Genomic DNA, 12,323 nt, shown 5'->3' with positions numbered 1-12,323 from the left:
TATATATATATATATATATATATATAATTTTTCATAAAATATTTTCACTTCAAATTCTTCAGACGTTCTCGTTTTAGCTTTTAGCTGCAGTTCTGCTCATTTTCACCTCTTAGCTACATTTTTAGGTCTATTTCTTTTAGGTCTTATTTCAACTTTTAAATCCAACGTTTGTTTTTATTTTAGCTTTTGGCTACGGATTTGGTCATTTCAGATTTTAGCTATGGTTTTGCTCATGGCTTTTAGTATAGAGAAGCCAAACGTGCTGAAAATTCAAACTAGCTGAACAAAAAGTATTAGCAAAGCCTAGCTAAACGCTTTAAGCAAATGTTTAGCTTTTCGTTTTTAGATACATATTTGCTTATTTAAGCTTAGCCTTGTTTTGTATGGGTTTAACTCTTAATTTTGGCTTTTTTTCTTAGCTTTTAACTACAGTTCTTTTTAACTGTTGTTTTGCTCATTTCTACTTTTAGGTGCTGATTTTGTTAAATTTTAGCTTTTATCTACAGATATGATCATTTTATCTTTTACCTACAATTTTGGTAATTTCAGACTTTAGCTATGGTTTAGTTCATTATAGTTGTTAGCTAAAATATAAATGCAAAACCCATAGCTAACAGCTTAAATAAGAAAATATGCATCTTTTAGTTTTTAGCTACATATTTGCTTATTTTAGCTTTTAGTTATGGGTTTAGCTCTTAGCTATGTTTTTTCCTTAGTTTTTAGCTACAGTTTTGCTAATTGTTCTGCTTGTTTGAATTTTCACCTCATGTTTGGCTTCTCTGCACACTTTTTATTTCTCAACGCTCCACTTTAAAGCAACGCTTTGCCTTTTTAACCAAACAAGTGAAATCAAATCCTCGCGGTCTGAGTCGACGTTCAGCCGCAGGCCGACGTCTTCAGAACCTCCTGGGTCTAGACTAATTTAGACTTTTGATGATTTATTTTAAAGTATTTAATTTTCTACAGATTCTACAACAAACACTTCAGTGACTGTCCACATAAGGTCTAAAATATACATACAGGCTCAGATATTTACATACACCCCTCTGATATTTGGGCTAGTCTCTCAGTCGGACCTCAGACTTTGCTTCCAACGAGCTTCTGGTAGAATTTTGGCTGATGTTTGATAACATTGTTTTAAATTGGTTGGCCTCATGCACACACATCCGGCGTTCCATCAGAGTCCACAGCTTTCTAATCGGGTCCAGGCTTTTGGAAGGCCGTTCAGAACCTTAAAGTCAGTCTGATTTATCCAATCCAAAACCGGTTCTGATGATTGGGATCATGGTCCTGTTGGACCCAACTGTGTCCAAGTTTCAACCATCCTGTTGGTTAGAGGGGAAGTTATAGAACTTTGAGGCAGTCCTCCATTCATGTCGGCACCACAGCATGATGCCTCCACCGCCGTGCCGGACAGCTGGTTCAGTGTGCTCAGGTCTGAAAGCCTCACCATCGTCACTGGGTCCAAACGGCTCAGACTTCGTCTCGTCCGACTGCCAAACGTTTCGTCGGTGGACGTTTGTCTCCATGTGGACAGCTGCAGGTGTCAGTCCACCTTGAAGGTGTTGGAGCTTCTCGGTTGTCATGGTGATTCCAGTTCTGAAATGGTTTTAGTTCATGCCTCACACTTTAAATTTGCTCCTCCTTGTTTTATTTACTTTGTTGGTGTTTTTTAAGAAATAACGGCGACTAGAAAGCGTCGTCTGCTGCACATTTAAATGCTGCTACTGACCCGAGTCGGGCGCCACTGTGTGGCTGGACGCGGCACAATCAGCATAATGCAGGATTATGTTGATGAATGCCTCCGGAAGCTCAGCCCTCTTGGTTTACAATATCAAAAACGCCACAGTAATAATATTAAAACGTCCCTAATCTTGGATTTATTAAGAGAAGTGCTCATCGTTCATACTCTAAATGCTTGAATCATGGTTACACGCGTATTAGCATTTATTTATAGGCAGGCGCATTTATTTAAAACGGTTTTCAAGCTTTTGTAACACGAAACCCTTCAGAACTGGTTTGGAAAGATTCTTAAATGTAGAAAAGGATGCCTCTTCTATGTGGCTCATTTCTTTGTTTTAGGAGCACAAACCAGAACAGTCTAGACTTGAACTGTTTTGTCTGTTAAACCAGTGTCGGATTGTTTCGTTTAAAACTAAAACGGCACTAATCTGTGTTACCGAGCTGAAATTGTCCAGAACCTCCTGTTTAGATTAGTGGTTTGAGGAGCATGAGTTATTGAAGTTAATTTAATTGTTTGTTTTTTATTTTGTAAAGACCAAAAACATCTGGATTCATTTACTTTTATTTTATGCGTATATGTGTTGACATATTGCCAAGATGGAAAGACATCAATGACTTACAGGTCTCAGCAGGTTAAAGGTCAAAGTTCATGAAGGGATAATTAGGAAAAGACTGAACAAGAGAAGAACTTCAGGTAGTCGAGCCTCATCTGAACGAACCACAAGACTTGTAGAACCATGTCCAGTGCCCTCAGATGAGACCTGGTAGAGCTGTTTACCCATAATGCACAGCACCATATTTAGAGGGAACCAAACCAGCATGGTGGTGGAGGGCTGATGGTTTGGACTACTTGCAGTCATTGAGTGGACCATGAACTCTTCTGTAGACCAAAGGGTTCCGAGTCAAATTTAAGTCCATTTGTCCAGCAGCTGAAACTTGGACCAAACTGGATCCAACAGAGCCATGATCCCAAACACAGCAGCTGATCTACAACAGAATGGGTCAAGAATAACTGAACCAAGGTGCTGCAATGGTCCAGAGTCCAGAACTTCAACCTAACTGAAACGCTATGATTGGACCTTCAGAGAGCTGAGCAAAAACCAGTGATGGAAAGAAGAGTGGGTCAAAAGTCCTCCAACAACCACAAACAGAAAACCACTGAGTTCCTGGTGCTGAAGGTTCTACAAGCTGCTGAATTGAAATTTGATTAAATGGACTGGTTGTTGGAGAAAACCAACAGATGTCAGAGGGAAAAACTGATTGTTCTCGGTCATTTGAGAAGAACAAAGATGAAGTCGAGTTTCTTCGGCGTATCGGGAGTTAGGAGAAGCCATTTGAAGGAATGACTGAGCCTGGCAGGTTCAAGTAGTTTCAAATTAAAGTGGTCCCAGCAGTGGATCTTGAGGAACTCCTGTCTTATTGTCAAATGTGGTCACCAGGATTTTCTGCTTTTAAATTTAACCGTGTTCTTACCAGAGAGGACCCGCCTAACAGATTGGCAAAAATGGGTGCCATGCCGACACCATTCAGAGGTGCAGATAGAAGTGTTGAAACCACGCCCCCTTTGCAAGCAGAGAGGGAGGAGCCTCGATCTGAGACGCCACCAGGTAAACATCTCTAAATATTACACAAATAAACTCCAGAAAAGCACACATTTTAAGTAAACCTTTGACTCTGCAGCACCAGCCCCTCCTCCGAGGGTCCAGGTTCCACCAAAGATCCAACTCAAACCAAGCATAGAAGACCAGGAAGTTTATGGGTCAGTATTCCATTAAACATTTCTGTTCAGAGGAATCAAATAATTTTGTTAACCCTTTATGTGTTTGTGTAACGTAGGCCGAACACGGTGATGGTGCGCTTCAAGAAAGGCGACAGCGTGGGTCTGAGGCTGGCGGGAGGAAACGATGTTGGCATCTTCATCGCCGGTGTCCAGGAGGACAGCGCAGCCGAGCAGGAGGGTCTCCGTATGGGAGATCAGATCATGAAGGTGCTGTCCTCAGAAGGATTTAAAGAAAATATTCAACAGTAATATACTGACAATAATACCTACTGTCTGTTTCAGGTGAACACTGTCGACTTCAGAGGGATGGTGCGTGAAGACGCCGTCCTGTATCTCTTGGACATCCCAAAAGGAGAGGACATTACCATTCTGGCTCAGAGCAAACCTGAAGGTCCGTAAATGTCTCCTTAAAGTGGTTTATGTTAAAAACAAAGTAGTGCATTTGTTGTTGTGTGGCGTTGTACCCTTCACAGACCGAATAAACTCGGTTCTGTTTATTGTTTGTTTAATAATTTTCCTGTTTCAGTGTATGAAGATATTTTGGCTTCTGGTCGCGGCGACTCGTTCTTCATCAGAACCCACTTTGAGTACGAGAAGGAGGCGCCGCAGAGCCTTCCTTTCACCAGAGGGGAGATTTTTAAAGTCACCGACACGCTCTACGACGGCAAGCTGGGCCACTGGCTGGCGATCCGAACCGACAAGGACAACCAGCTGCTGGAGAAAGGAATCATTCCCAACAAGAGCAGGTCTGAGCATCAGTGTCAGTTTATTTAGAGTCGCACAAGCTGATCAACGTGCTGCACGATAAACGAGATTTTAAAGCCACTTTATTTAAATACTTAAATAAATTTGCAGGAAAGTAGGATTTATTTAGCTTTAACTGGAGTTGAACCTCCCAACTTTGAGTTGGATTTCCGAGCTTGAGGGGTGTTGCAGCTCATTTTCTGATGGAGCGCACTCAGCGCACCATTACAGGGTTTCCCTCGGGGCATTAAAAACAAATAGATTTAGGCTTGTCGTGATGAACAATAAATCAATCGCATGATAAATGAAATTATCCACCTCATTTTCATTGATCGGCTTTATCGTTTCTTCGTCTCTCTTTCTACTGAAGACACTGGAGGACAAAAAGTTCAACTCCGGTGCTCTTCACTGTTTTCTTTTCTCTTTAAAATCTGTTTTAACGATCCAAAATCACGTTTTTGGATCGTTAAAAGCAGCTAAGATACGAGCCAACCTAACAGGCTGACCTCGGTGAAAAATCTCCGTCTTGTCGAAGCTCCAGAATTCACAGTTGAAACCGGTGCTTTCGTCTAAAAAGTTGTTTTTCTCTGCAAAAAGAAGCTGAGAACTTGATTACAGATTATTTTTTTTTAATAAAACACATGTAGTGTCTGCCATTTTTTAGAACAGAAAAACAGGAAGGACAGCCCATGTCACGTCAAGGGGCCTCCCTCCCATTTTTCTTGGAGACACGCTGCTCGCTCCCTCACTATCCATTCCTCTGTTCAGTCTTATACTGCCATCCAGTGGTCAAAAAAGGCACTACACACAAAACAAATAACCAACATTTCTTCTTAAATTGGACAATAATTACTAGTTATTGTAAAAATTTCAAACAATATTATCGTTTATCGCAATAATTTCTGAGACAATTAATCGCCCAGCAAAATTTATCGTGACAGGCCTAAATAGATTTAACAAAATTTAAGGTCTTAAGTGTCATGGAAAAAAGCATAAAATCTTAATCTCAATGACATTAAATATTAATTCGTTTTCAAGACAAATAAGATGAGCACTTTTGGAAATCGCTTAGTTCTACCATGAATTATTGCCGTAAAGTACGTTAATGAAACGTGGATCCATTTTCATTCTTGTTTCTTTCCGTTTGGTTCGTAAATGTCGGCTGAAGTATTTTAACTTGGGATGAATGGACCAAGACATCAAGGGGGGTTGAAGCCAACCCACCCCTTGATGTACCTTTGTTTTAATTTAATAGTTTATTTGTATAGCACCAAGTCACAACAGAAGTCATTATAAAAGCCAGCTGGTAAAAGTTATCTAAGGAAGGAGGTTTTGAAAAGGAGCCCGTCTTTGCAGCTCAGTAATGTGATGAAGTGATGACCTCCGGCCTGTACCACCACCCGACCGATTTCTTACCGAGAGGAGGTCGACGATGACGCAAGGCAACTTTGTGTATGGTTTTAAAACGGTAGTTAAAACAAAAAGGATCACTAAACTGAGGTCTTGTTTATAGAACAGGACGTGTCGAGCGTTGCGCTCCACGCCTCTTAGTTCTGCGATCCTCGCTTCCATTCGGTAGAGTCGAAAGGCAGAGCTGCAAACTAAAGCAAATATAGCTGCAGGACTTTCAGCGTTCGTTTCACTGTTTTTGTGTCCCAGGGCGGAACAGATGGCGAACGTCCAGAACGCCGCTCGCGCCGCATCGGGCAACGACAGAGGAGACTTCTGGAGGTCGAGAGGTCAGAGGGCGGCGAAGAAGAAAGACCTCCGTAAGAACCGAGAGGATATGAGCGTGGCGCCGGTCAGCACACGGTTCCCCGCCTACGAGAGGGTGGTGTTACGAGAAGGTATCTGAGAACATAAACTCTGTTTTTCTGGCTTCCCTGCAGAATCTTATAGTATTTTCTCTTTTGTTTGTATTAATGTTCTGATGTTGGTTCAGCTGGTTTCAGGAGACCCGTGGTGATCTTTGGGCCCATTTCCGACGCGGTGAATGAAAAACTGGCCAACGACCTTCCGGACGAGTTCGTCGTCGCCAGTAAGTGTCCGTCCGTCGGTCGATTTAATTTTTACCAACGGACAAAAAAATCCTCCGTTTGATTCGGTGAAATTCTTCTTCCTGTAGAAACGGAGCCGAAGGACGCAGGAAGTGATAAATCTTCTGGAGTGGTGAGACTCAACACCATCCGACAAATCATCGAGCAGGTACGGATCGGCAGTCTCGCCGTCGGGACACGTCCGTGTCGTTTTACTGGTTTTAGTTTCTAATGTACAATTTTAACAATCCACTTCTGAATAGTTGGATAAACTTTAACTGTTGAGGTATCAGATCAATCTGCTCGTTCAGAGTCAGATTCTTTGTCATTCGCAGCCCATGTGGTACATGTGGTGGAACGAAATTATGTACACAAGGTCCCAGTTACATCCAACAATAAAATGTAAAAGAAAAACAATAACATCTAGGAAGAGGATGCTGTGACTTTGTTTTTATACCTTTTTACTTTTCAAAATATTTTAACTTGAAGTGAAATTCACACTAGAGGTCTCGTCAGATCCTTCAAAAATGTTTTTTTCTCTTTCAAACTTTCAGCTTCTGACTTAGTTTTATTTCTTACGCTACTTTTGCTGGTTTTAGCTTTCAGCTACTATTTTGTTTTTAGTTTTCAGGTTCTATTAATTTTAGCTTTTGTTCAGCTCATTTCAGCTTGTTTGCTCATTTTAGCATCTTTTTGGCCTCTATTCTGCTCGTTTTCACTTCAGCAGCTCTATTTTAGCTTCCTCAACGAGCTTCAGCTGTTGTTGATCACTCGGGTCATTTCACTTGAGAAATGCTAACGTTTAGGCTCCGCCCCCTGTGTTTCCAGGACCGCCACGCTCTGCTGGACGTCACTCCAAAAGCCGTGGACACGTTGAACTACACGCAGTGGTACCCCATCGTCGTCTTCCTGAACCCGGACAGCAAACAGGGCGTGAAGACCATGAGGAACCGCCTCATACCCGGGTCCAACCGCAGCGCGCGCAAACTCTACGAGCAGGCCGTCAGGCTGAAGAAGACCTGCTCCCACCTCTTCACAGGTGAGGGATGCTCCGACCCGGGCTCGGACCGGCTCCGACCCGGGCTCGGTCCGGCTCCATGAAGATGATTTTCTTGACTGGTTTTTGTGTAAATTTAGCCACCATCGATCTGAACGCTGCGAACGACGCGTGGTACGGCAGCGTGAAGGACTCGATCCGGGAGCAGCAGGACCGAGCCGTGTGGGTGTCTGAGGGCAAGGTGAGGCGTCGGACCGGGCGACCAGGTGTTCGTTGTCGTTGGCCGAATCAAAACGATCTCGTTTCTCTCCTCGCTCTCCAGATGGACGGTTCAGAAGAGGACCTGGATCTCCACGACGACCGCATGTCCTACCTGTCAGCCATGAGCGCCGACTACCTGAGCATGGACAGCCGCCTGACCAGCGACTATGACGACACGGCGGACGAGGGCGGGGCTTACACTGACAACGAGCTGGACGAGCCCTTGGATGAGCCACAGCCTGTGTCGGCCATCAGCCGGTCATCGGAGCCCGTGCTGCCGGACGAGGTGGGGCGTTGGTCTGCGATAAGTCTGTCACATTACCAACCTCCATGTTCTAACCTGTGATGTCATAACTGTGCGTCCGTGTAGAGGCCCCACCCTGTCCCTCCACGCATGAAGATAGCAGGAAGCAGAGAGATGCTCAACAGGGACCCCAGCCCTCCCCCATCTTTCATCCCTGAACCCCCGAAGGTGAGAACCTCCACCTGCTCCCCTCCACCAGCAGCTCCACTGGTTTTACCCTCCAGGGGTTCTTGTCCAGGTGAAATTAACCCAAAACTGCTCTGCGCTTCAGGTTCTGTGTCAAAGTTCGGCTGTGTGTTGTTGTTGTTTTTTTTTTTTTTTATTAAACTGAAGGTTTTATCAAGCTTAAGTTGATATTTCTGTTAGTTTGTCCATCTGCTGTAAAATCTGTCAATTAAAAAAGGCACAAGAAGCAAAACATTAGCTAAACTCTAAAAGCAGCAAAAGATTATCTAAAGCTAAAAGTTGCAAAAGTTTAACTAAAAGCTAATGGTACCAAAAACTAATTGTAGCAACATATAGTTGGGGATTACAAATGGTAAAAAGATGGCTAGTCAACAAAAGTATTAAAAGAATAGCTAAAATCTACCAAAACGTTAGCTACAAAGCTACAAAGAGAAAATGTTTAGCTAATTTTTAATCATGCCAAAAGCTATCTAGAAACTAAACAGAAAAAACATAGTTGGGAACTAAAAGTATCTAAAGGATACCTAAAAGCTAAAAGGCTAGCTACAAATCTAAAAGTAGCATAAGGCAAGCTAAAATCTGTAAAAAGCTAGCTAAAAGATAAAAAACTAGGTACATATTTAAAAGTAGCATAAGACAAGCTAAAAGGTATAAAATGCTAGAAAAAAAGGCTAGCTAGAATTCCAAAAGTAGCATAAAAAGCTAGCTAAATGCTAAAAGGTTTGCTACAAATCTAAAAGTAGCATAAGGCAAGCTAAAAGGTGTAAAAGGTTAAAAAAAAAAAAAAGCAGATGGTACCAAAAGAAATGCATGGAACATAAAGTAGCAAAACATTAGCTAAAAGCTAAAGGGTGTAAAAGGCTAGCTAAAAGCCGAAAGTACCAAAAGAAATGCATGGAACATAGTAGCAATATCAGCAAAATGTTAGCTAAAAGCTAGTAAAAGCTACGGGGAATCTAAAAATACCAAAATGGTAGCTAAATGCAGTAAAGGCTACTTTAAATCTAAGAATAGCTAAAGGCTAGCTACAAACTTTGTTTTGCTACAAGCTTGGTAGATGAGACAAAGCGTGAAGAACTTTTAAACTAAACCTGCAGCAGGTTCTCACCAAGTCCCGTCTGACGGCTCGAGTCTGTTCCTGTTCCAGGTCCGCACCCAGACTCGCTCCGACTCGACGCGGAGCTACGAGTCTCGCTCCAGCAGCACCATCAGCAGCGACGCGGCAGGCGTCAACCGGCCGGGGCCCCCGCCCGTGGCCCTGAAGCCCGTCGTGGCCCGTCTGAGCCAGTCGGCGGAGGATCAGAGCGCCAAGAAGGAGGAGGAGGACCCCGCCAACAAGTCCTTCCTGGGCAAGGTTGGGACCAGAACCTCAGCTCGTTTCCTCCTGTCGCTCGTTTCTGGTCTTTGTAATGTATTTTCTTTCTTCTTCCTTCTTTCTCGTAACGACTCAGAGAGCAGGTCATCAGGTAAATGTCTGTTCACATCGAGTGTTTCCCTCAGAGTTCCTTCACAAAATAAACGGAGCTTCCAAACGTTAAAAAATCTGCATTAATTCAAAAACAAGGCGTTTAGTTCTGTTCTCGTCTTGAAAATATCAAGAATTTAAGCAGAAAATGTTCATTTGTATTTTTTTTTTTTACTTGCCCGAAACTATAATTTCTTTATAAAATGATCGCATGTTATCAGTTAGTGCTTAGACGACGTGTTGGAGACGACTCTCGGCTACTACCACACCAAATTTCAGCTCTTTGTTTGTAAATTTAAGAGTTGTGGCTGCTTTTATTTTTTTTTAACAGTTGATGTTGCCCAACTGCGGCAGCCATCTTGAATCGAGTTGATGATTACGATTCTGTTCAGTGGTTTCAGATATTTTGCTAACAGTCATGCTCACCTGCCGCCTTTAAGGGTGTGCAGCTTTTTATTTAGTGAGGAAGAGGGGAAAATCTGAACAAATAATAAAAAAACTTGTTTTTGAGTTTTAAAAATTACATTTTTATACAAAATATTTAGGTTAGTCATTTAAAACAAATAATCTTGAATATTGATTAGAAGTTCTCCAACAGAACGAAAAATTTAACCCAATAAATAGTTTAAGAAAGATTATATCAGAAATTTGACTTTGATTTCAGTGAATTTATTAATTAAAACTGAAAACACGAGTCTTGAATTTTATGAAAAAATTAAAACAATTCATAATTTTTATCGTTTTAAGATGCTTTTAAAAAATATTTCTGTTGGAAAGTAGAAAATATTTGTTCTTAATGGTTGAAAGTGTCGTGAAAAATTTAAATATTAAATCAGAAAGTGTGGGAACTCGTCATCCTCACCATCTTCATCGCTCTGTATCGGTTTCTCCTCACCTTGACCTGAATCGTTCCATCTGCCCTTTTTTTAATAAATTATTTTATTTCACATCCAGAATTAATTAATTTAAACCACTTTTTTTTTATTCCAGATTAAAGCGTTTGAGAAGATGGACCACCTGGCCCGCGCTCAGAGGCTTCTGGAGCTGCAGGAGGCAGAAAGCGCTCGAGTCAGTAACGAGCACACAGTTAACGAGCACGCCACTAACGAGCACACAGTTAACGAGCACGCCACTAACGAGCATGCAGTTAACGAGCACGCATTTGATGAGCATGCAGTTGATGAGCATGTTAATTGGCACGCCATTAACAAGCACGTCGCTAACGAGTACACTGATAGAAACAAATGCTAACTAAAAGTAGTAAAACATTAGCTAAGCATAGCAAAGCACTAATCAAAAATTAAAAGTAGCCAAACATTAGCTAAAAGACAAAAGTGGCACAACAATATCTAAATGTGGCATAAAGGTAGTTAAATGGTAATTTAGTGAAATGCTAGCCTAAAGGAAAATGTTTTTTAAGTGCTAGCTAAAAGTAGCACAATCTAATCTAAAGTTAAATATAATGTAATGTGATTTAAAAACTAAAAGTAGCAAAATGCTAGCCTAAAGCTAGATTTAGCCACAATGACTGAACAGTAGTAAGATTTTACTTAAAAGCAGGAAAACCCTAGCTAATAGCTAGAGGTAGCATAAAGCTAGGTGAAATAAATACTGTTAAAACAAAAAATACCTCAGTGTTGAGTCACAGTAGCAAAACATTTTCTTAAAGCTTAACGTATTAAAATGTTTATAAGCCAAAAGTAGCTAAACTCTAGCTAAAGATATTTAAATGCTAGCTGAATGTAGCATAAAGCTAGGTGAAGGTAGCACTATGCTAGCTAAAAGGAAGACAGTGGTGAGTTTGCTGAAGTTTCAAATAATGTTTTTGATTTTTAAATGCAACGTTTCCTGCAGCCAGAACATTTTTCCTCGTAGTTCGGGTTCGTGTGGTGTTCAGTGTTTTCTTCACCAGAACCGTCGGTTCTGACCGATCTGGGTTCTTTCTCCTCAGTTGGAAATTGCCCAGAAGCACCCAGACATTTACGCCGTCCCAGTGAAACTGCCGAAACCCAACCTGAACCGCCCGCAGCCGATCGGGTGAGTCTCCTCTCAGTCTGTGGAACCAGAACCCGTTTGGTTCTGACCCAAAGCTGACCACTGTCTGTCGTCAGGTCCAACGCCGAGCCGCAGGCGATGCCCAGGCCGCCGTACTCTGAGAGCAGAGGACACGAGGACCGGGAGGTGGAGTACCGGCGCCAGCTGTCGGACCAGGCCAGGAAGGGCTACTACAACCCTCAGAAGTACAACGACACCGAGCTGTGAGGCGCCCAGAACCAGGAAGTGAGCTCAGCTGCCCCGGTTCCAGCTTCTCTGAACTTTATCCTTAGTCACATTTCCTGCCGAGACGTCAGCTTCAACACTAATTTCAGATTTTATTTTATTCTTGTCGGTTTTTTATGTTGTACAGAATGTTTTCGCCCAGAGTGGCTGATTTTACTCCCGACGCAGGAGATGTGTAAATATTCCGTCTGTCGGGTTCTGCTTCCCTTCGTGAACCCGTTGAGCCTCCAGAGTTGGACCGTCCCAGCCGAGTCTCAGAGGAAGCGTCAGCGGGAACAAATAACTCGTGTTTTTTTGAATAGTCCAGGCACTGAAAGGCTCCTAAACTCAAGGGATGAGCCAGTCTCGTCAACAAAGAACTCGAACCTTCGGGCTTTTTGTTTCCCTCACCGGGTTGATGGCTCAGGATTGTGGGTAAATACGTGAACTTTCCGTCGCAGTCTCACCGACTGATGAAGTTCTGCAACCAGAAAGCTGCCCCCCACGTTTTGAGGCCACTTTTTTTTTTTTTTTTTTTTTATCGCAAA

At 42.4% G+C, this 12,323-nt stretch overlaps 1 protein-coding gene across 3 annotated transcripts in view; it reads left to right on the top strand.

The window, feature by feature from the left end:
* The window catches only part of tjp2a (tight junction protein 2a (zona occludens 2)), a 29,343-nt gene extending 17,234 nt beyond the window's left edge, over positions 1 to 12,109 (top strand). For all 3 annotated transcript variants that reach the window (XM_037692652.1, XM_037692654.1, XM_037692653.1), the window contains 16 exons: positions 3,220 to 3,350; positions 3,424 to 3,502; positions 3,580 to 3,730; positions 3,806 to 3,914; positions 4,050 to 4,269; positions 5,927 to 6,114; positions 6,210 to 6,305; positions 6,393 to 6,472; positions 7,132 to 7,342; positions 7,441 to 7,541; positions 7,623 to 7,847; positions 7,932 to 8,033; positions 9,199 to 9,405; positions 10,507 to 10,584; positions 11,468 to 11,553; positions 11,628 to 12,109. In XM_037692652.1, coding sequence (XP_037548580.1) covers positions 3,220 to 3,350; positions 3,424 to 3,502; positions 3,580 to 3,730; positions 3,806 to 3,914; positions 4,050 to 4,269; positions 5,927 to 6,114; positions 6,210 to 6,305; positions 6,393 to 6,472; positions 7,132 to 7,342; positions 7,441 to 7,541; positions 7,623 to 7,847; positions 7,932 to 8,033; positions 9,199 to 9,405; positions 10,507 to 10,584; positions 11,468 to 11,553; positions 11,628 to 11,778 — 2,215 coding nt within the window. In that variant the 3' untranslated portion in view covers positions 11,779 to 12,109. The remainder of the gene's footprint in view (positions 1 to 3,219; positions 3,351 to 3,423; positions 3,503 to 3,579; positions 3,731 to 3,805; positions 3,915 to 4,049; positions 4,270 to 5,926; positions 6,115 to 6,209; positions 6,306 to 6,392; positions 6,473 to 7,131; positions 7,343 to 7,440; positions 7,542 to 7,622; positions 7,848 to 7,931; positions 8,034 to 9,198; positions 9,406 to 10,506; positions 10,585 to 11,467; positions 11,554 to 11,627) is intronic.
* The last annotated feature ends 214 nt before the right edge of the window (positions 12,110 to 12,323 follow it).

Source organism: Nematolebias whitei, chromosome 18, assembly GCF_014905685.2.
Source record: "Nematolebias whitei isolate Nwh7 chromosome 18, NemWhi1, whole genome shotgun sequence".
Lineage (NCBI taxonomy): Eukaryota > Metazoa > Chordata > Actinopteri > Cyprinodontiformes > Rivulidae > Nematolebias > Nematolebias whitei.
This window is presented reverse-complemented; position numbering and strand designations above follow the sequence as displayed.